The 26,087-nt window shown below is 30.3% G+C and overlaps 2 protein-coding genes across 2 annotated transcripts; both read left to right on the top strand.

Moving 5' to 3' along the window:
- Window positions 1-315: 315 nt before the first annotated feature.
- Window positions 316-8,290, top strand: TRIADDRAFT_52787 (uncharacterized protein; the record flags this gene model as incomplete). Its single annotated transcript, XM_002108339.1, has 8 exons — window positions 316-335; window positions 494-565; window positions 2,898-2,969; window positions 5,070-5,141; window positions 6,267-6,338; window positions 7,517-7,588; window positions 7,918-7,989; window positions 8,215-8,290. 8 exons carry the CDS (start codon window positions 316-318, stop codon window positions 8,288-8,290), a joined length of 528 nt encoding a protein of 175 aa, XP_002108375.1.
- Window positions 8,291-14,805: 6,515 nt separating this feature from the next.
- On the top strand, window positions 14,806-15,789 carry TRIADDRAFT_19985 (uncharacterized protein; the record flags this gene model as incomplete). Its single annotated transcript, XM_002108340.1, has 1 exon — window positions 14,806-15,789. The coding sequence occupies one exon, from the start codon at window positions 14,806-14,808 to the stop codon at window positions 15,787-15,789; it is 984 nt and encodes a 327-aa protein (XP_002108376.1).
- Between the last annotated feature and the right edge of the window lie 10,298 nt (window positions 15,790-26,087).

The following is a 26,087-nucleotide window of genomic DNA, read 5'->3' on the forward strand; positions in this document are numbered from 1 at the left end:
GAAGCTAAGGTGCTAGCACTATAATCCTATCGGATATCAGCACAGTTTAAGGCATATATCGTTTCCTTTTCTAACGATGTTTAAATGGCATCGAAATTCTTTTTTCGATTTTACATTTATTACAATATTGTCTTAAGGGTAAACTCTTGACAGAATTTCGTTTATAATTTAATATAATGGTTAATGTATAACCTGCATAAATTGTTATTAAATATTTAAGAGTAAATCATAGCAATTAAACTTTACAATAAATAACATTTTAGTAAATGCTACAAATGTAAAATACGGGACTTACATTCTGGTTACTTCGCGAATATGACCAATCTTCAGACAGTGTAAGTTTACTAAGTTTTATACGCAATGATTGATGATTTTTATTCAGTCTATGTTACTTTTAAGGGCTATCAAAAATCTAGCTAATACGCATTTCATTACAGGTAATTTGGATTAGTCTATTTTAAATACTAAAATAATTTCTTCCAAATACAAAAAGAGATTTGGCAGGAAACATATTAACTAGTTTACCAGCCAATTTATTTCAAAATACGCCCTATCTGCAAAGCATGTAAGTACTATAAAATATCCGATCTATTCACTTAATCATTAATATGGTCAGTTTATAGCGCTATCGCACATAGTAAAAGTGCAATTAGTATTATTTGTCGATTTATTGATCAGCTTAATTAAATTTCGCTAGCGATTTCTCTTTAAATGGATTACGAAGTTTTGACTTTGTAATGACTGAGCACCTGGAGAATCTGCAGGCTCTGTATGTATTATAGAAATATAAATTTTAGTCTATGCTATCAATTTCATTATGTTTTTATTATCTGGATGTCACAAACCAGCTTCGTGACAAAGATAACGTAATACAAATCTCTAAATTAATATAGTCTGCGGGATTCAATATCCCTTAGTTACCTCACAAGAATTTAGACGCCTTTGATCCTACGTTAAACTCACCTAGACAATTGAGAAATACTTTATTCAACTATCAGACGGGCTTATATACCGTTCTACAGCAGCTAACATTCATGAGTCATCTTATAAAAATACTTAGGTGAGAACGTCTACTAACTAATTTTTCACTGTAGGACTAAAATATGTCCAATCACAGAATCATTTCAGTGCACATTACAGCACAGCATTAAATTTACTGTAACAAATTTATAATTAGAGTAATTCCTATTGTAAGTAACTAGTTGTAATATATTATCACCATATTATATTAACCAAATTTAGATAGCTATTTCTTCACGGTAGTTCGTACCGTGACACTGGATTATATAATATACGCTATTTACAGCTTATTTCAAAAGCATTCAGTATGGCAGGATTAGCTGTACATTTAATGATATGTAAAAGGTCTTACTATCAAATGATAGATCATAGTCATCCCCATTATTATAAAGGAAAATTTTATAACTCAACAGTTCAACAAATTCATTCAATTTAAAAGAATCTGATTCTAGCAATATAAATTATGCACATGAGTTCAGAGGAATCATGAGTCCAGTAGCTTCTAAATAATTTAACCCAATCTATCTACGGCAGCAAATTTGCCTGCTATCAGGCTAAAACTATTAAAAATGAACTTTTCCTCGAATTTAAAATCGACGAATTCTACCGCAAGAATATATTCTCTTCAGATATGATTTATCTTCTAGTAATATCTAATCCTGCAAGATATTGGACATCTTCATAATTACAGTACATTAATTGATCTAAAAGGTGCTATAGTATAACTAGATAAGCGTCAATTATATATGATCACAACCAAGTAGACGTAATAATAAAGACTTAGTTAAGACCTATCTGATTGATTTCTAACAGAAACCTCTTAGGCCTTTTTTTCGCCGTTTTGAACTATTATTAATCAACTAAGATGAGTTTTAGCAATCAATATTGTTACTAACATAAATAATGCATTACGTGCAGTATCTAAAGCTATTATTTCTCTGATTTAATTATTTGGAGATATCAATGTAATCAAATGTAGGCTGCATTACTCTTGTACTTTCATTAATTTACCTCAAAACAGAATAACGAAATGAAAAATTCTTCTTCTAAATCACAGTAGCCGTTTAGCAACTCTGCATATACAGGCAAATTTTTTCTTCATCTTATGTTCTAATCGAAAAATTAATATTAAAGATCGATATTTTTGGGGTCACTAATACCAGTGTATATCATATTGCAGATTATACTGTCGTTCTTTTATTCCGTAAGACTAGATGCATCTTTAAAGTATTCGAAAGCAAGCTGTAGAAATATATAAAATTCAGGCTACGATGCTTTGATAGACTTGCCAGCTGTCACTCCCTTCAATAAGCAAGCTAAGACTGAGAATCGATTAAACTGTGAACCGACTAATTTTTGAACCATAAATAAATTTGAATCTAATGTAGATGAATCGTGTAATTGTAATTATCAGAAAAAGATGCTAATGGGCGTAGTCCTTAGTCAAAGAACTAATTTGTAAATTATATTATAATTCTGTAAGAAATTGAAGTCTTGCTTTATTTTAAGACCCTGACAGCAACATTTTACTAAAAATGAAGCTGATATTATTGTGAATGTTTTATTGCTCTACTTTATATACGCTCGTAAATACGGAGAAATGCAAAGACTATTGCGATAATTGCAAAGTTCATTACCTACCGTTAGTAAAGCAAGCACTGGCTTGCTTTCTGATTTTACAGGAGTAAAATTATATATTTATACAGTAATGTAATGCAACAGCACATTTTATTGATTCGAATAAGATATCTTGGAATTATAATTATAGATTTGTATGGATATCATTTTTCATTTATCACGTTTAATTTTAAATTTTTAAACGTGAATCTGGTTCACGGTAACGCTTTAAAATTATTGTCAATCTTATAATTACATAGATATCTACCATTTAATGCCTTGACTCATCTGCAAATGAAAACTGCGAAGAATACCCAGACAATTAAAAATTTGTAAGTTAGCTGCAATAGTTTATGTATAGGTCAGCAATTAAAGTTGTTCTATAAGTTATATGCTGCTGTATTTCACGATTGCTTTTTGTCTGCTAGCAAATGAGTTTTGAAATACGATGCTAATAAACAAATAGTGAATTTTTAGTACGTGCAAAAAATTAGAAATTCATTACATCTTTGCGCAAAATATGCAGTACTACGCGCAGCCCTGCTCTTATCCGATTGTTACTTAACTAAACTTGCCTAATCTAAACTAATTTAGATTACCCTAGATAAGTAACAATGACTGAGAAATACACTTTCAGAATCTTCTAACTATATCTTTATTCTAGAAAATGCAAGTCTAATTTAATATTCAAAATCAATCATTTAAATAGCTTTTCGAGGCATTAAACCGGTTTACGATGTGTGATATATTTCGACCAGTAAGACTTCGAGAATACATTAAATTATTCCTAGTCTAATCTAGTGAATTTGTAATATTACTATAGATTAACTTTATGTTTGCCCTAGCTTATAATTAACGGGATTTATATTGAATTTGCCATTAGCAATTCATTTACCATATTTAGTATAATTTAACCTGTATTAGGAACAGGTTTATATCGGCTATATTAAGTCATCAAATAATTCATGCACATATCCAAATTAATAACTATCTAAACGTGATACATAAACATGTCTAAATTAAGTAAGTTATCATTCATCACGGTAGATTCACTACCGTGACACCGATACACTCACTTGAAGATCTGAAAATGAATTACCAATCATCTGAACTTGTATGCGTATAGATTTTCCGTAGAATCTGCGGTCACAATCAATTATACATTAAAATCTGTTCTTATACTACGAATACAATTTTCGCGTTGACTCTTCGCAGGAACTTAAATCCCCTTAAATTTTACCCTAACAACTAAAAAATTGATTTGGTTCATTATCTATCGCGCTTTTATATTCTTCGGCAGCAGGCAACATTGATGAGTTATCGTAATATTCTAATAGTTAATTTATACTTTATAACTAAATGAAGATAGAAATATTTATAGTTGTGATATATACCGATCACGAAATTCCAAATTTTAGAAAAATAAGGGCTTTATTGAATCTTATACAAAGATTAACTACACACAGCTTTACTCTAGCCCATTACTACTTCTAAAGACTTCTACAACGAAGTAACTGAATAATCTAAGGCTGCATGCTTTTATACTTTTCGTAGCATTTGCAGCTACTATCCGAAGGGCAACCTTTTACCTTACTTTATACATAGTAAAATTATTCTTGGTAACACTATTCTACTGCGGACCATCATTAATCCGATATGGATACGACTACAGTATTTACGTAGACATTATTCACACTAGCCAAAGTACAATGAATTAACCATATCCTAATATATGATTTACAGTTCTGTTTTTACCTATAGCCTTATTAGTAACTTAATAACACCTTACTGTATATAGTCATCTGTACTCTAGCATAGAGTCTATACTACTACAGTCTATAGTTATAGCTACTAAATATCTCTTAGGATAAATATCTACCGTACATTATACTAAACATAGCTAACAGTCTACAATCACAATACCAAGTTACATTGCAATAGTCAAGGACATCTACCGACTAATTCTAGATAACTGGAAATGAGTATGTGTATTCACAGAATCATTTGCAGTATGACGTATTAATTATCGGTCGTCAGGAGGATTTCTATTACAAGAATTAGAAATATAATCAATTAAGGCCCATTGCTATATAAAATTCTTGTTACAGTACAATTTATAATTTATTACAACAATTAATTGCAAATAACGTTTGAAATGTTGAATTCACTAAATTTGTGATATAATTCTTTACGGTACCAGCAGTTGATACTGTGACAATACCGCCAATTACATCCTAAATCCAAATGAGTTCGAGTTTAAAATCCAGTGTGTTCTGCCATGATAGCATCTTTCTAAACTTTAACTTATAAGCGGATTGCGATTTGTTCTAGTTATACTCAAATTTTAAATTTCTAATGCAGCAAAGCTTAATAAAATTTTGGAAATCAACTGCGTATAATCTTATTTAAAATGAATGCATTAACTTTGACAGGCATTTGCATAACAATTACATCTCCAAAATCGATGATGGATTCTTCACTGCCTTTCGGTCCGTCATTGAAGTGTAAGTAAAAATTATTCTATAGCAAACAAGCTCAATAAATGTGAGAAGAATATATTCAGACTCATCTGTGCTTGGCTACTATGCATACTTGAGTACCTGCAAAAACAAAGAAATCTGTTTTAAAACAAAGACAACACTTTCGTTAATACTTATATCTCCAGGAAACTACAATTCAATCGTTTGCAATTTCTTCCTTCTCATGTCTGCACAGGAACGCAAATAAAATTTTTGTAAGTAACTATATTTCGGTATTCATTAATAATCATTAATAAATCAGTAAAATCTGAAAACTTATTCATTGTATATAAAATCAGTAATGCAAGCCATAATCTTATCCAATCTATCAATCGCAAACAATTCAGAGAATGCAAAATATTGCAGGAATTGTAAGTATTTCGATGAAGCAGTGATCTGTACTACATACCTGATTCGCAATTATGCAGATGTAACGATCATATGTAGGAATTTTATTTATATGCAATAAGAAGTGAAGCTCCTCATAATGCAAACGAGCTTATTACTCATATTCTTATTACTGTTATGTTTTAGTTTAATGCATGTAGTGAATATTGATTTATTGCTTTTAGTTTTAAAGCAAAGTACAATATGGTTCTCCTTAATATTGTACACAAATAATAAAACGCCACTAAAAAAACGAAGCGTTGGCTTGCAATATATTTAAATCAGATTTTCCTACAATATTGTCATAATAGCTTAATATCAGTAAAAGAAATCATTTATAATTAGTAACAGCTAGTTAGGGTGATGATAGGTTATGGAAAATACAATAGCATTATCAGATATATGACACTAAAATAATTCTTCTAGAGCTGTAAGCAACGTGATTGAGGTGACGTGATTTAATTAAAACTTTCGTTCAGTCTTACTTTCGATAGCATAAATATTGAAATTTATTAACTAGATACTCGTATATCGCCATAAGCGTATACCCTAGGTCGAAATAAATAGATAGCGTCCGAAAATTTAAGTAGCTTTAATAATTAAGTTGGCAAAATCTTGCCTTGTCATTTAGGTCAAAAATTACCTGTTGTGTTAAGAACAAAATATAGATCACAGTAAAATAAATCAATTTTTGATGTCTGCATATAATTTACACAATATTAGAGATTTGAGTGCCAATAGGATATCAGAGCTGCCAACGAATGTGTTTATGGACCTGATTGCCTTAGAAAGGATGTAAGTCCATCTGTATTTTTAGACAAATATTTCAGGTCTTTCTTTTTATTATACAGCAAACTATCATTTTGCATTATAAATAATTCGACATAAGAAACATTATTATAAATATGCGTTATCGCCTTTTAGTAAAGCTTTTGAGAACTGATAGCAAATTGATAGCACCTTTTGCCTGCTTAGAATCACTGATTTGATCCAAAATAGCTGAACAAGCTAACTTAGACAGTCATCATTTAGTTATTATGATTATAAGAACACAGCATTACTATACTAAGGATCAGTTCGAAGCCGGTTGGCAGCATGTGGTAATAAATGCTTGCGATTTTTAACTTGCGTTGTATTAACATCTTTCTATTTTTAACTGACAAAAGCTAATTTACTTTCTTTAATATACTCATAATATTGCATAATAAAGTAATGTAGCCTTTAATTTTTGGTTGTAATCAGTAGCGCATGCATTAAAATAAAATGTGATTGGATGACCGATGGTAAATCCAACCTATATGTTGTAAAGGACTTGCATTGCTATAACGCATTGGTTGGCATAGAAATTTATTCTGTAACAAAGAAAAATGAAAATAATAATTTACTATTAAATTAATCACTGATTAGCAATACAGCAGAACTTTTAGTTATTACGTATCTAATAAAAACTGTACATTGACTAAACAGTCTCGCCAATCAAGCTATGTCCCAAAGGGACGTTAAACTTCACCTAAATTTGTCAAATATTAATCTTGCCACAGCACTAGCAATGGCTTTGATTTAATGTCTGCTAACTAACCTAAAGTCTAATTCCGTTTTACAATCAAATAGAAATCTGAATAATAATCAACTAGAAAATCTTGGCGCTCATCTTTTCCCTCCCAATTCCCCATTGCAATCTGTGTAATTAAGCTACTTCGATTCGAAATATAAAATACATTACCTATACTATAACTTTGAAAGGCACAGTTCGATATTTAATTAGTGTAACTCGGAATTATTTATTATTGAAATAGGAGATTTATGAATAACAAAATATCCAAAATCGACAAAGAAGTGCTTGGTGTAGATTCCATTGCTCATACTCTGTAAAAATTGATTATTAACAAACTACCTTATGTCCGATACCTAATGAGAATCGTAAAGAACAAGTATGCAAAAAGATGATTATTCTCTGTTTTATTGCTTTTTAGCACATTAAGTGGTAATAATCTAAATGAGATTCCGGTTCAGCTATTTACAAATACCCCGCGTCTCATAAACCTGTAAGGCGAAGAATAAATAGCGAAGTTAAATGATTGTGCTAAGATTATTTACCTAAAACTTCATACTATGGTTTTTCTAGGAATATATTTTTGATTTGATTTTAACTACATGATAAAAATTTTTACTCTACTTTATCTTATATAATTTAGTTGCAATCTAACAATTTGTAATAATTCTACAAAACATCATTAGATTAGAATACTATTTCAAGATTTAACCATTGGATTTGTATATGTTTAAAAACTATGTTGGTATTTTATAGTAGTTAAATGGTCATAAAATTTTAATTCTGAGAAAATTTATAGATGTCATTTTATCGCTTATTCAGGGAGTTAGATCGTAATAAAATTGAAGTAATTCCCGATTTTGCTTTTGTTGGAGTTAGTCTTATCGAATATTTGTAAGTATCCTACAAAGCATAGAAAACCAAAGCACAAATTACGCTATTGATAATAACGACACCATTTACCATATCTGTAGGACAATGCTTAATATTTTGGCATCGTTATGACTTGATCCAAAATCTATTTAATGTCTTTCATAATTCAAAGTAAAGAGAATAATTTCCATAAAATTTAAAAATAATTTCTAAATAAAAGCTGTATATTTAATATTTCTTCTGCAGGAATTTAAGTAATAATAATATTTCTTCTATCGTAAAGAATACCTTTGCTGGCTTGTCTCATATACTGGCACTGTAAGTTCAATAATAATACAACTACTTATTTGCATTTTAATTAAACGTAAATTAATAGCAACTGTTCATTACTTTTATTAGTTATCTTAACAACCTACCAAAACTAAAGTATCTAGAAATGGAAACATTTACTGAAATGAATTCGCTTGTTGGCTTGTAAGGCATACAAATTTCTCTTTGCTACTCGATAAATATAATATCATAGCCAAAATTCCAATTGAATTTTATTCACAATTTGATAATTCACCTATAAACCTTCACCTACTGTACATCTTGAGCTTTTGAGTTGCTATGAATTCATCCAAAGCTAGCCTTGCAAGGAGAAATATACCAAACCAATGCTTTTAGTTTACGGATATTTGAGGAAACTACTCATCCTTCTAATTGCAATTTTGTAGCGACTTTTTACACTTATTTGTTTCTACATTAACTAAAATTTGACTGGAAGACGTATTACAAATTGACGAACTCTTGCACTCCGTCGCAGTAGCCAAAAGTAGTGATATCTCTACTTTACCTATAAGTTGAAGTCGCGAAATTTAAGCTCAGTTACATAATTAAAGTTGAAATATTCAAATGTAAAAGTTTAATAATGAATCCATGATAGCTGCATTACAGTGTCTTGTTTATAGAATCATTTATGCAATAAAATTCTTTACAATCTAGCTACTAAGTTAAGCAACTACATTATGGAGATGGGAATAGGAATTTTTGTCTACGTTAGAATAATTTGATTAAGCTTAACCTTATTTAGTCAATTTCTAGTATTAATACATAGTATCATGTTTTATTACTATACCGACTATTGTGAGATAGCAATACTAAAATTAATATTTATATGAAGAAGCTGAGAACAATCTTTTGATAGTTTGAATAACTGTGATTGAATTGATTTATGAGAGATTGTTGATTAATTTAAGAATATTCTGTGTGTCGGTGATGCAATTTGACTACCTTGTAATAGTCATTGGACATCTTTACTGATAAAGACTACTGTCTTCATCAGCTACCTAAATTACTATGTAATCCACTAGAAGGTTTCAATACTAGTAATGCAACTACTTAGCTTAAACTACGAAGCGTCAAGTTCTATCTGATATTTGGTTTAGGAACATACCAAATAGATCGTAAATTGTGTTGCTGTTAATAGCTGATATGCTGGATTTACAGTAGCATTACTAGACCGTAAAGGCAATTTCTGTAACAAATCTACAATTAGAATTACAAGCGTAAGGCCTTATACTATTCTTATTGTCTTTTATTTACCATATAGTAACTAAATTATGTGCTATACAATTTGTTATAGTTTTTTTTATAGTTACAATGGCTCCTGCTTAAAAGTATTCGATCTCAATCACTTGACATGAATATTAAATTTATTAAATTTTGCAAACTACCTTTAATAGCCCTTTGTACCGTTATAGAATAAGAAATTATAATTCTGGTTAGAACTTAGAAGTAAAGAGAAGATATTTTCGACGTGATTATATTGATTTCATAAACTAGATCTTTGCAATATTGTGGCCTCAATGCTTCCTTTGTAAATCAACTGATCCATTATTTGCCAGGCATATATGATTTGTGAGTGAAAAGAAAATAATAACGAATTTTTGCCAATAAGAGTTTGTAGAAACGCTAATTTTATGATATAGAACAATAATGAAGTAAACATTTGGAGTTATTTGAAGTACTCGTGTCAGTTACTGCATTAGAAGTAGTAGACAATGTCAATGTAGAAATTAAATTGGTGATGAGTATTCTTATATTAAAGTTACTTTATTACAGCTTACTTGCAATAAAACACTAATCCGACAAGTCTAGATTAAGCAAATTCTGGCATTGTAGATTTATTTTTCAGCAGACTAATGAAAACTGTAACAGGTGTAGATTACAACTACTTTATCACTAATGTTAGTCTTATCATTCAAGACCAGTTAAACAACAAAAATTTTACTATCATATATTAGAACAGTATCGAGAACAGAGAACCAAATATCAACTACTAAACTTATGCTGTAATTTATATGCGGACTTTATATACTCCCACTTAGCCAGCGACAGTGCACACGAAATCATAATTAATACAAAATTAGATTAATGTAATTTAGCATCCCTACTGACTATACCTTAGCAGATAACATAAATTACTTTTATGTATATCAAAACTTATGATTAACCAACTAACTCTCCGTAACTTAGTACTTTACGATAGGAAAGTATACAGTAAGCATAAGATAAGTATGCATTACCAGATATTGTCTGCATGGTTGCAAGAGTTGCAAGATGAACAGCAGCTTTAGTAAATAAAACTAAAATAAATTATAGCATTGATTACGAAGTTAGAGTACCTGACTCTGTAACATACCTTTCCTAGTTGTAACTTACATTTTCTAGCTTACAACAACATAAATACATGAAATTGGTTTTTGAGAAGTAAATCGTCTTTTTCAGATCACTTGATGGTAATAACTTAATTGGTCTTAGAAAAGACTTTGTTGAAAAATTGTACCGTTTAGATGACGTGTACGTACGAGTATAAGTTTTATTTTAAGAAACAGATCAAAAGATTGTTATTTTCTAAAGTCGGAAATAATTAACGAATGTATGATCTTATCAATTAAGTTTTTCCATACTTTGGTAATCATTAATTAGGACATTAGGTTACACTCGCCTTTCTAGTAATGATATTTTTGAAATTTTATCAAAAAAGTCTGAATATACAAAGCTGTAAGTTGTCGTCGATATTTTTATATGACTTGATAAAACATATCATAGAATATCTTCTTTAAAGATTTGATACTACTCGTATTCTCTTAGCGCATAGAAGAGGCTATGAGAGCTATATGGAACTATAGCTAGTTTACAGTCGATGTTATTACTACGAGTAGACATATGAAATGTTTGATATATAATTATAATTTGAAAATTTTGAGTTTATTTGACGTTTTACAGTAAACTACATTATCTCATAGACATAGGTTACTCTTAGATACAATTTTTATAAATAGATAACTACTCTTAAATTAATAGCGGAATTAATGTCTGCTTTTGTATCATCGTTTTAGCGTACTGGATGGTCTTCAACTGCGTTCGTTCCCTCCAAAATTACTACCTTACATACGCTCCGTAATAACTCTGTATGTGTACTTAAATTAGTGCATAATCTCCGTTCACTACAATTTATGGTAGACGTCGAAAGTCTAACGCGACGGGAATAGTCAATTTTAGAAGTTTCATGAAACATAATTTTATCTGCCAGGATTGTAAGGAAATAATTTCTTCCTAATCAATTATTAGGAGTTTAAAAGACAATCTCATCCAGTCTCTGGATGAAAGATTTATCAAGCTGCTAAATCTGGTATCGCATCTGTATGTTACTACTGTTTTTACATTATTAAATTACCGTCATCTATTCACTAAGACAGGCAGTGCATGCTAAAGTTTAATAAATTACATTTAAACTGTACTAGCCCGCTCATCTATTATTCTGTTATTATAAGTTCAATTTTTAAAATAGCCTTACAGACATTTAAATTTTACTTTTTATCTTGAATCTACAATAAATGTCTTGTAGGTTTACTTGTCATTAATATATACTAGTAAGTTATTAAATCATTTAATAGCGGTACATGTTTCAAAAATTTGATAAATTTCAATTAGCATCGGTTCTATCCAACAATTATATATCGATACTTGACTATCCCTAGTGTAATTCCCACACTGAACAGCTGAAGTACACCAAATTATTGCCTAGATTTAGAAACCATGAAATATAAAATTAATTTAATCATAGCTTACATTTTTAGCTTAAAGTTCTAAAATATGAATTACTACTTCTGTTATCTAGTTCCATATTAATCCTTCCATTTTCCTATCTTAAATCGATCAGTATATCTTAACACACATATGTGGAATGTATCTTTGACTCAACTTTGATCTTAAATAGAATATTTCTAAAAATACTCTTCTACTACATCTTATTGAAGCTCATATTCATAGGAACGCCCCCCCCCCCTCAAAGAAATAATTGCCATTTCATAATAATGAACTATAACAAAACATAATCAGAAACATGTCGAAGTAAATCAGCTTCTTTTAATTACAGGAATCTAGCCAACAATCAATTAGGAAACGAAGACTATTCTAAATTGAAATATGTTCGAAGTTTGAAATCTGTGTATGTATCATAACTTAACTTACGAACTACTACCCGACAGTAATAGATTACTTATTATCTCCACTACACCTGGAGGCCTACTGTGTGGTGTTCTATACTACTTGCGGCCACATAGGAATAAGACCGTTCTAAGAGTTTACTATAGTTGTATTAATTGAGTATTCGAAACGCTATCTAATCACGAACTAAGAAGCTGAGCATTCACTCCTCCTTTTATACCCTACCACCACACATGTGGTGCACACATAGTAATTTAGCAACATAATATTTACATGGTTCGTATAGATAAACAATCCTCAATAGCTATATAGTTCACTATAAGTACAACTAGTAAACAATTTTAATTGGCAATAACTAATAAATAGCGAAAGAAACGAACGAGACTCTGCATGCTACTCGCACGTTACTCGCACTTTGCGGCGAGTGCTAAGGTGTGGCCAATATTAGTATCTATAAAGATTATACTAATTGATTTCAGAACACGCTTGCATCTTGGTTGTCTAGCAAAACTATACACGATTAATGTTCATAATTACTGCTTGCTGTATTGCTATTAGCTACATGCGAAGCCTACTTAATTAACATGTACAATGCTTAGCTCCGTAACAGTATGTAACCAATATTTTGACATACTTTCGAATTAGTTTCTTATTGCAATAGTTATGAAAATAATTAATTTTTATTAACGCAATTATTCATTTAGACTGCTGTAGAATCAAACTTGGAGTTAATGAAAAAACTGTAATTAATACTGTATGCTTCAAATTCATGCATTGCAGAGACTTATCTTATAACAAAATTAGCAGCGTTTGTTCCAGTGATATAAACATTAGGACGTGGTTATCATTGGCAATCTTGTAAGGCTGGCACATTCATCTGCTAATAATTTGATTATTTACTTAAAATAACATGTGTATTGCTATCTTGGAAATTTTTACCTATTTAGATACCCGATATTTTAGAGTATACCTATTCTTCATGTAAATTCTTTACATGCTTCAACTTCTATAAACATAGTTACCCTACGTCCTATCACTTTGTTTCAGAATTTACTTGTTTATCATAGTATTTCTTTAACGGAAATTTAGACAAATTACCATAGCTAATTTATTTTCCTTAATTAAAAAAATGAAATATGGAACATAGATTTGACTTAGTAAACAAATTATGTATGATTTAAAATCTTGTTATAACAACTAACGAATGAACACTGAATTAGTGTTATCTAAATTTTACTGCGAACGAAAACAGGTTATTATTAATCAATAGAGGCAATGAAAAATATCAGTACGTTAACGTTTTACTAGATTTTTAATAATTATAATCTATTGCATTCCTGAACAGAAATCTAGAAGGAAATCAAATAAAGACCTTAGAAAATTATTGTCTGTCATATTCTCGCAGTTTACGAGTTTTGTAAGTTAATTGTGAAATATAGCATATAAGATATAGCAAATAGAAAATAATAGATGTTTTTGGTGTTGTTATTATTTTTTAATCCTAATTATATTAGATACGACAATATTTTCTCAATCTTAATTTAATTCTATAGTAAGTTACGACAAATAATGTCAGAGTACTAAACAAGATGATGCCTATTACTGTCAGACTATGATATTTCAATAAAATAACGTTGATTTCTTAATTTTTATGCTATTTATGTCGTTCAGGAATCTACGAAATAATCCATTAATCGAATTTTCTGGAGATATTCTGTTAGAAAACTCTGTATTACGAGAAATGTAAGCATATTTATTTACTTACTCTTAGTATATTATTTAGCCAAGTTTGTATCGTGGATTATTTGCTACGTTTAGCATAGCGATCTACAAATAGTTCAGAAAAATTGCACAGTATGAAGATACTCTACTGAAGTATAAATGATTTTAAGCAATATTATGCTAATAGTGACATTTACATATGTGCAACTCCTATCTTTAGGCATAGTAGTTTGTTCAGTAGACTAAATATCGGACTGAAAAATGAGTATTTTGCAGCATTAATTATAATCGTATTGTATAATAACGGCGACTCTTTCAATTCTATCTCGGCCGAGACTGTTACTTTATAAGAATTAGATTCTTAAATTTTGATCAAATACTTTTGGATATATTTATTACAATCCTAAGCCACACAGGTTTAATTATTACGCTCTTTAATATTCAGTATAATCTTGGCAATAGTAGCAGAAAAATTTACTTGATCATTTTTCTATTAGATACTCAACGCGAGTTTATCTCTGTTGCGTTGTACCATCCTCAGTGACTGTATGTGAGCCTTTTGCAAACCAAATGGAGTTATCTACATGTTCAGATCTATTATCCCATGGCCTATTAAGTATTATGATTTGGATTTTTGGCTCTATATCCATTATTGGTAATGTTCTTGCTGCCATATGGGGAATACGATCCAAGGATTCTAAACGTCCTATTTCAACGAGACAATTGCTTCATTTGTCGATTGCTGACTCTATCATGGGATTCTACTTAATCGTTATTGCATCAGCTAATATTTACTTTGCGGGAGTTTATTCAGAATATCTTGAAGCCTGGTTACGAAGTCCAATGTGTTTATTGGCATCCTTTCTCGTCTCCTTATCTAGTTTTATGTCAACTATAGTTTTGTTCTTAATCACACTTGATCGTTACTTGCATTTAGTTTACCCTTTTTCTGATTGTCGTTTATCACTTAAGACTAATAGCGGATTATTAGCCATGGCATGGTTGATATCGTTTGTATTTATTGGTGTACCTATTATTTTAAGCTTTAATCAGCCTGCTATTAATCGTTTATATGGCAGCAATAGCGCCTGTTTACCCAGTAATTTCGACAATCCAAATTATGTAGCATGGCTATTCGCCTACTGTGGTGTAACTTTTTTAATATGGATAGCCATTGCAATTATGTATGCTGTTATCATCTTTACGCTAACTCAAGCGCGTAAGGCAGCAAAACGCGAAGAACGCTTTAATGATAAAATTATACGATACAAGATGATCACCATTGTTCTTACTGATTTGATCTGTTGGGTTCCGTTATATGTTATATTAGCCAAAATCCTGCTTGGTAACATTCTGGACATTCATACTTTGCCGTTTGTTGCTGTACTTTCTTTGCCACTGAATTCATGCATTAACCCAATCCTTTATACATTATTTACAACAATGTTTATGAACGCCGCTAAGCAGTTTTGGGATACTTCAAGCCAACATTTTCGTCAATTTATGCCATCACAATCGGAATCTGCTCAAAAGAAACCTAATTCTAGCAATAGCTTAGGAAGTAAAGAGTGTAATAGTTATTTCATGCTGTGTTTATATAACTAGTTTATTGTTGTTTAACGATTTCATTAGCAATAGATAATCTCAGTATGCCATTTATAGTTATTATTGACGGCTTGATTCTGCTTCTCTTTAGACGCCATTTTTAATTTCGACCAAAGTCTATACATGAAACTATTGGCAGTAATAAATGACGATATCGTAAAAGTGAGTATTCTATTTAGTAACTACCATACACATTCCACAGGTGCCTCTCTAACCAGATTCCAGACGTTTTGTACTTTACACTGTTAAAAATGCTCTTTCATATTGTTGTCTTTCACATTAATTTGAACAATTAAAATTATGACGATATCAAAAATAAACAATGATCAAATTTCGTATACTTAAATCTTATCGAATATCTTTGTCACCAATATTAACTGTTCACATCAAATTTATTTACAGTAGCTGATGCTTTCACGAATAGCTCATTAAAATATTATTGTCAATTTATTTCTTACATTTGGATGCAGTATCTTAATATTATAAACAATCTATCGATTGTTCTAATAGGCGAATCTTTTGGATATAATTAGGATTGATTCAAAGTTTAAATCATTTTTGATATAATTAGGATTCATTTAAAGTTCAATTTCACGCCAAAAACAAAAAGAGTGTGATCGCAATTCTTAAATTGTATGACTTAAAAGATCGAAAATTATGGGAAAACGAAAAGCAATTTCAGAAAATGATGAGATCACATAATTATCAATTAAGAAATATCGTCAATAGCTTGTATTTAACCGAAGGAAGAAGCTTCCATTTTAAATTGGAACAACATAATTTATCACAAAAACTGTAAATAAAGATAACAAAATTAACTTGTAATTATTAAGAAATTTTCAGTTATTAAGCTTGGTTAATAGCTTTAGAGCTCATAATTTTGCATCCTATGTATATTGCACAACATAAAGTAAGCAGGACCTTTTAATCCTTTACTTTATGATCGTATGATATAGGATAACTTGCTACTCCATAGTTAATGAAGAAATACAACCGTTGAAGAGTTTAATTCATTCCAAACTTCTAACAGCAAAAAATATCCAACAAATCGTACGTGATCTTATCCAAGCAATGGAATCATTATTTTCCAATTTCATAGTACATGGCAATGTCAATCCTGAATCTATTTTGGTCGCAATATCTGATCAGGTAATCAATTACGCTAACTGACTTGTCCTTATCTCTTGATACTATGGCTGCTATCTATAGACTCTACTTCCTAAGCATTTTGCTGAACTAAATTGTAAATCACCGACACTATCGTAATAGCTAAAACATTGATTAACGATTTATTTTATAACAATATTTATATTAAATATTAGCAAAGCCAGTACTCACACCCTTCTAAAGTCTCCTAATTTGATATAGTATGATATTTTTTGACTTTAATTAGCAAAATTAATGTTTTCAGTTTTTGTAATAATGCTGGTATATGCTCTCTTTAACAAATGAGACTAAAGTCCGAAATATGAACGCATTCAATGTTTGATAAGCTAAAGACACCCAGCTATGGATTCATATAATAAGCCTCATCAACTCATCATTAGTAGTTTCCTCTACTTCTTAAAATAGGAATTATAACATTTGAGAAATACACGCTCGCGAAAATAATCGTGCTAATATTCAGTTCACTATCACTCATGTTCCTTTACTTAGCTGTTGAACTCAACTTTATTAAATTCTATCAGTATGTATTGTAGTCCATCGTAGCTTTAAATTAAAATAATAAGATTAAAAGAAAATGAATTAATTGAAAATTCGATTGTAAGATTGTTTGCTAGTGACTATTCTTAAATGATATTTATGATTTGTGTTGTTGCTTTTACCCACCCTTAAGTATATCATGACTCTTAAGGTATTAATACATTATACTTATTTACTATTATGCAGAACTTATCGCAACGCTTTAATTTGAAGTGATGTTTTATAATTGATCCTACAATATAAAATTTAATGTAATCATCCAACTTGATATGAAAGTTATGGTTTGATTGAAAAATCAAGTTTACGTAATAATGAGAAAGATTTACTAATTCTGATTCTAATTATATAGATACCTAGTCGCACTGCAATAATTACTTATCTGTCTAATTTAGAGACAAGAAGTTCATGCTGTTCTGGGCAATTTTACATCTACTCGGTGTTTTAATAATTCATCGGATTGCTTGGAAGGAACACGCCATGATTTAGTGAATGTCTCCAAAGTATGCGACATGTTTACAGGTTATTATAATGCTATTTTTTCTCAATCATCTGATATCAGCAGTAACTATGAGTTTGAAAGTTGCATCAAGAGCTCAGGCTCAACCGAAACTGATTGGACAAAAACCATGACAATGGTATGTTAACTGTGATTCTGTAAAATAATCTACTGTAAGATCTTAAATTGCAGTAGCAGTTGTAAATGTATTACTGCTTCAGATCAGTCATCCATACAATGATTTCGTATCTGAAGATAACTTTATGACATTAATTAAAAATGCCATGTCTGTTTAAATGATTTTCTTTATAATTTAAGATTCAAACAGTAAGCACAGCTATTATCTCACAGCAGCCTGCAATACAACCGAAAGATTTAATGAAAAACTTACTAGCTATTATGAAAGAAGCCAAAGGGTGTAAATAACGAGAATTAGCAATTCGCATTGATGAGTTAGTCTATTTAATTATGAAATCTTTGTATTAATAATGGACTATTCATGAAATAGCAATGACTGATGTTACTGATTTTAACGGTTTAATTCATTTACGAAATTTCATTTCTCTTAAAATTCAGCATTTCTAGCCGACTACCTCGCTTTGCAACTACTAAACTTTGCAATGATGCTAGCAATGAACACTAACACTGCAAAATTATCCGTTAATTAAGTCATTGAACTTCGTCGCAATAATTTAAATAATTAGCTATAACCGATTTTAATTGCCCATGATTGAATCCAAAATATCTTGCATTTAGAAATTTTATGAATCAGTATTTAGCATCTGCTGAGAAATAATTCCTGTTTAAATACCTTTGTGCCGTTGTTGCGGATTGATTTATCCTAATTGTTGGATAACATTATTGTTATCAATCTATTCTATTACTTACTTGTCTCAGGATGAACTCTTATCGTTTTGTTGTCACTTAGTTTCACTTGCAGGCCTGTAAACCACCAAAGAAAGGTATTATTTAGCTAATTTATAATTTGATTATAAATCTATTATTACCTGTAAAATAGTTGTCAAGTTATATACAACTGGGAAAGAAATGTATGAAGTTCTTAATTTTCATAAGGCGAAGCTGGTATCTGTAACCATCTAGATTAATTCTGTTAAAATCGGAATTTTATCTATCCTCTCTGATGTATCCAATTAAATTATCCAAAATCTTGCAAAGTGAATAATACCATATCTCATTTAAGCTTGCTATAGTATAAAAAATCGTTAAACCTTCTTGTATGCATTTCTTACTCGAGAGTTTCATATTCAAGATACTCTCCGTTTAAAAGTAAGCAAAATGATCGTTTTCGAGAATAATTATTACGATGCTATCGCACAGCAGAGAAGTTAGAGATGTTTAGTGTTGTAGCCTTATTTAGGTTATATTCTTCTACTTAATATTGTAAATTAATAACATCCAACAGCTTTTTCGAGTACTATAAATTAGAAAGGTATCGACTACGTGTGATGTCGAATCAAGCACTGCAAATGTAAAACGTAGAAATTATAGTTCATGAAAATGAGTGCAGTATATAGAGTACAAATTCTAGGTGAATAAATCTACTGTTAATGGTATTCAGAACATATACAGAATGACATAGAGTATAGTAGAGTCCTGTAAAATTCCAAACTTCTTATTCCAACTTAAATTTGTAATCTTTAATCAATGCTTTATATGCTCTTTTGCAGTATTATAGACTTAAGCTTTCATGTTAATGTACATAAGGATAGCTTACATACTTGTATAATAACCGAATTTTCAGAAAAGTAGGAGTAGCAAAGCATTAATAGAATGATATATATAAGCTACTGTAAGTCAATTTTCAACATCAAGTATCATCATTCAATTTTCATGCTCATCTTATTTATTAACTTAAATCACAATTGCCCAATGAATAAATATTGATGAAAGTTGAAAACTTTGAAACTTCATAAATGGTTACTAATGAGAAATTTTGGATGGTATATTATAACTTCGTAGCATTCGACTCCTATACCGTCTAGATTTAATAAGTTTGGTAAAATTAATAGTTTTATAGTCTTTTACATGTTTGCCCATGGAGCTTGAAATTCTTTATCATAAATTTTACGCATATTAGAATTGGATAAGAATTCAGCCAAAATTGCAGTGAGATTAAATTATCGTAATTTAGTATCTCGAAACAGGTGCAGACTTTTCGGTAACAGATTATTTAATTTACAATGCCTAGTTATCTTAAAACATAAATTTAACTTTTGCAAGTAAAGTCTGCTTTAGATTTAAGTGCAATCCTTTATGCAATAAACTACTTAAGATGTTCAATTCTTTAAGCTAATCTGTTGTAACTATGTATCTGGACATTAAACGCCTATGTTAATAAATTATAATTAATAGACACTTCTATTAAGCTATCATAAATCAACGTAATAACAAGTTGTACCTATAATTCTAAGGTTGTAACTGCAAGTTAATGTCAAAATACTTTAGATTGTGTGCACTTTGAGTGTTGCATGTTATTATATCATTTTTATACCTATATTTTAAATTATTTTTATATTTATATCAAAAAATATAATTGCTATGTTTTTAGTAATTTTATTGACTGTATACTGAAAGCGCATTAAACCTTTAAATCGTTGCTTATGGTGATTTTGTTAGACACATTGCTTTCTTTAGCAACTTTTTCCCAAATTTTCGTACCGTATTAACTGAATGATTTTCAAGTAACAGGCAAAATTTTCGAAAATCACTATTGTCACGCTTGTCTCGTAATATGCTTGAAAGCTCCGCTGCTTTATCTTCTTTATGAATCATGTTTTTAATATCAGTAACCTCTCTGGAACTCAAAATACCCTTTGATTTTAACGGCTCTACTAATTCATCTACAGGAACTATCCGAATAAAGTCCTTGTTATATGTATCTAGGGCTTTTTGTACTTGTAATTTCGATATCGATTCACATTCCTCTTCTTCGGATGATCCTACGCAACATAACGCCAAAGTAATAAAGAATTAGTATTATTAATGCTATTATGATCGTAATTTAAGCTAGGATTAAAGTCATGATCGCGTTAAAATCTTTCAAATTCATTTTTGAGATTTCAATTACGTAAATTATTTCGTTTATAAACAGATAACAGAATTCAAATAATGTATCGCTATTAAGGGAAGTACCTTTAATTTGCGATTATAGACAGTTGGAATTTAACACAAATTAGTAAATTGTCTACAATACAAGTTTCAATGGCAGTTTGTCACAAATGCATTAAACTTGAGGGATTAATCGTAGTAGGTTTTCTTTTTTGGAGGTCTGAATTTTTAGTCTGAGTAAATTGTTGGAGAATTTTAGACTAGATCACTATAGAAAAATTTTTTCGCTGTATTGTAGGAAGAAAGGTCAACTATTGCCAAGTAGCCAATTAATATTTATTCTTATGTCAGAATTTCATTGATAAACATTGACATTGCAGGCTATAGCAATCGTGAGTTTTATTTTATAATGATTCAACCTCATTCAACCTTATGCATCAATGCATCAACTATGAAATTTAGAAAGCTGATGTTTGAATGAACGTCTACAGATTTATTCATAGTAATCCCTGCTTTATTCTCTTTTAAAATTGTCAAGAGCATATCAAGTAACTAATCATACGCTTAAATCGTTTAAAATTATTTCATTAGGAATTTTACAAGCATCAAGGCACACTGCTTATTCTATTTTCCAAGCTGTTTTCTGTACCGCATAATGCATGTGTAAATTAAGAACATTTAAGATCTAGTAGTCAGAGACTACTTGACTGATCAAAAAACTTTTATATTTATATTCTTCGTTACAAAGTACAGGAGTTTTCACCATAGAAGCAGTTAGAAAAGCTTATTCGTGTAATAGATGAAGCCTAACTGTAAATAAATTCAGCTACCTGTACATTTCGGTATTACGGGCTTTTATAAAAATAATATTTTTTATTACTTTATAGGAATATTCCTCACCAGTTTCACTAGCTATTCTTTCATTTCCATTCATCATCCAATCACATACCGCTTTCGATTTAAAAAACTTTCTACATTTCTCTTGGTCACATCGAATATAATCTGGACTCGGCATCGATGGAATATCGACCTTTTCTACTATTTCACTGCAATAAGAGCATTTGACGTAAAATCTACTTTTAGCTCTCTTAAATTTTGGCATTCGTTCATGAATAATCTGGTCCAATTGATCCTGGACTTCGAAGAGTAGTCGTGCTTCACTAATCCAATTAAAGATATTCTTCTTAATATGTGCTGCTGCGTCGGGCGGATCTTTCTGATAGCAATAGATTAAGCCAATGTAAGATTCTTCTTTCTTAAGAATAATCTGATATGGATATTTTGGCATGACGTATATTGCACATCGATAACTAGTTTCTACTTGTGTAACATTCCAAAGTTTTAAACAGGCTGATAAATGGCAATAAAATATGCCATCAGGAATATAGGGCATAATATCTTTATTGTATCCAATGTAAAGCCAATCTGATGTACAGTAATCATTTAAATCTAGATCATCAGTAAGTGGATCGAGTAAATAAGGTACAAAATATTGTTGAGGACATTTTTTAATATCCTGGCCACTAGATTCGTCCTCGATTTTACAGATAATGTTATAACTGTCCATTAACTGTATTAAAAATTCTTTCTCAATCTCTTTCAACTCAAATTCGGTCGCCACACTATTAATGCATACTTCAGACATTTTGCCAGTTCGATGAGCTTGATTGTAACATTCTATTACATTAGCATTAGTAAATTCGTGATCATCAAGCTTAATAATTGATCGAAATATACGGAGTAGCCAATCAAGATTAGTTACAACCATTTCTTTTACGCCTTTCTTCTGACAAAAGACAATATCACCTATATCATGTAAATATAATAGCATACTGCGTAATTTCTTGTCGCTTTCATATAATTCGCAATCTTTGGCTAATTGTTTCACCTCTTCAAATGTCATAATATTATGAATTCTATTTATTGTGTTACTGAATTCTGTTTGTGATGCAGCTAGTCTGCTTGCATCATCGGCTGAAGTATGTAATATCGATGCCATGAGATACCATCGAATTGGAATTTTTTCTTTCATAAACGGTAAACTAAGGGCGAATTGCTTTATTAACTCATGTAATTGTAATGTAGTCTGTTTACGCTGTTCAATAGCCGCTTGGGAATCATCGTTGGAATCATATTGGAAGATAATGCCAGAACAGCACAGGTTGGATTTGTATGCAGATAATGTCTGAATAATAGAATCCCTAAATGCCTTAAATCTACTCTCGCGTTCTTTATCGTCTTTAATTTTATCACCATGTGATGCTATCAAGATAACAACTGGTAAACAATACTCTTCCTTTTTACCATTAATTTCTACTTCAATAGTCTCATCGCCATCATGGCTGCCTATGGTTGATGTAAGCCATTCCTGCATAGCATGTCTATAAGTCATATTAGTCTTCTTTCCTTGCCTGTCAATAACATAATCATCGAATTTATGGGTAATATTAAAAACTAAAATATATATACTGTTTCCTGATAGAAATGGACGATGTGTAACATGATAAACAGCTTGACCTCCAAAATCGACTAATTTACCATATTGACTGTCATCGCTTTGTACCTTGCCTTTTAAATCAGTAACAGATCGCATGAAATCTTCGTAAATTAAAATTTTGTGAAACTTTGTCTTTGTAGATACCGTAGATAAAGCAGTGTCGGTAGAATCATCTACGTTTATTGCACTATTAGTTTTGACGGTATTTGACAATGTATTTGTATTCGTCGTCAGTAATTGACGATCTATGTGCCTATCTTGGATATTTTGACTTGCGTCAGGTGGAGATTTCAACGTCTTTTTGAATTTCTCTATCGCCGCTAACACTTTCCCATATAATACTAACCGTAAATTATCAATTTTCTTGTCTAAAATATTATATGTAATAAAATTGATATATCTGCCAGTGTTATCCATGATCTGAGTTTGTGTTATGCCAATAGTGACTTCCTGATTTGTAAAGATGTTCATAATGGTCGTTTTACCCACATTTTCTGGACCGCTAAAGACAATTTTAGTGAAATCATTGCGACATTCCCCATATTGTAGAGCTTCATTATATTCATCTCGATATTCTTTTTTATTGATGTCTAAATGAACATGAATTAAACTTATTATTTACTTCATCTAAGGATAGCTGTTAATGTATATTAATACGTAGCCAATCTCTATAACAGGTAAATATATATACTCTATAAATGAAATTAAAGTTTGACTTTATAGCAAAATTATTTATGAATAAGAATAAATCTATTCAATAAGAAATATAAATTTTGATATTTATCAAAGTAAGTCTGAAATGGATTATTCATCAAGATTGATTGTCGTATCATCAATTTTTAGCAACATAAAGTAGTTATTTGAAGCTTTTACAGTTTAAGTAGCGTTATTCTAGGGTACATATAAAATTAGTGCAATTACGAAGGCATAAATGAGATCGACAATTTCATCGCAATACTTGAGATAAAAATGAGAATAATAATCAGTAATAACAGTTGATAGACAAGCATAAATACTTCTTTACCTTCTGAAGGTAGAGAACTTTCATTTCTTCTATCTATATTTGAGACGTTGAAGCTACCTTCTATTTATCAATTAATGAGCCAATACAAAATACCACAATTTAGACTTTTATCCACGAATTATAATTAACTAAAGCAACGAAATTACCTTGCAAAATTTTCATAGCATAATTCGATAATAATGGATCAGATTGAGCTTCTAGTAACAAATCGTTAAGAGTCTCTACGATTTTATTTTGTTTTTGATGACGTAGAGTTGCTCTTAATACTATCAAATGATCTTGTGACGGATTTTTCTTATGCCAAAGACGTAGCATCTTATTAGCTAAAGCCGATCTATTACTTACATGATGATCTAGTTGTTGGATACTTATATATTGAATATCGTCATCACAAATATTTAAATTTCTTGCTATCTGCATCCATTCATCTCCAATTTCATTCGCAATAGTGGAAAAGCACTTTTCTACAGTGCAATGTAAAATACCATAAGGTTAAATGTGGCTGTTTTAAGGATACTTATTACTCAGAGACTGTGTTTCCGTTAATCATTATTTAATTCTCATACTCTATTGGCTATAATGATTGTTTTATAATAGTAATGACTATACAATAAATTTGAATCATTCTTCTATACATAAACGTTAATTATATTAGCAAGGAAAGTTTCCTCCTTATAACTAACCATTGAAATCATCTATTGCCGTTTGTTCTTCATTTCTAGACTGGTTGATCGATTTATCTTCAGGTTTCTCGCTTTGTTGGCCAAGCTCTACAGTAGAATCTACAGCAGCATCAGTGTTAAAAACAATTTTTGTTGAAAGTTATGATTTCAAGTAACAAAATATCTGTATGTTTATTTTATGTTTATTGACTCGAGCATTTTAATAACGACTACCGTAATTTCTTCAAAATAATTTCATCGAACTATATCTACTCTAACATACTGTTCGCATATGAATTGACATGAAGGTCCATGTACATGTATATTATTTTAAAATTTATTTTCTATCGAAGGTGACATTGAAAATTGAAGTTTATTTTAGTGACAATTATCGGAGAATAAATAGAACTATCTAGTTACACGTCTAATATTGTAGTAATGATTTGTTCAGAAATTGCTTAACCTTTGAGAAGTAATTTTTATCAAGTGTTGTTGTTGCTGTTTACTAATTGCTAGCAAGTATCGGTAAAGAACAATTAAGTCATAGTTATCGAAATTAGCATAATATGAAGATGTAGTGCAGCCCCAAATATAGCTTGGATTGTGATTGGAAGACTGTACGAAAGTAGTGGTACTCGTAGGTTAGATTGTATGATTTTGAAGATATCTATTTGTAGAAGAGGTTCACAATGCGTATCGTCTAGATATTATTGAGATGTTCATGTTAAGATTGCATGATAATAATAGAGGTAGCACTAATTATGTTAGTACTGTGAGAATTGCATTGTGATGCTTTAATTAGACGCGTGAATGACGAATAGCTCGCGCGATATAAACTGTATCTAT

The sequence above is a fragment of the Trichoplax adhaerens genome, genomic scaffold (genome assembly GCF_000150275.1).
Source record: "Trichoplax adhaerens TRIADscaffold_1 genomic scaffold, whole genome shotgun sequence".
Lineage (NCBI taxonomy): Eukaryota > Metazoa > Placozoa > Uniplacotomia > Trichoplacea > Trichoplacidae > Trichoplax > Trichoplax adhaerens.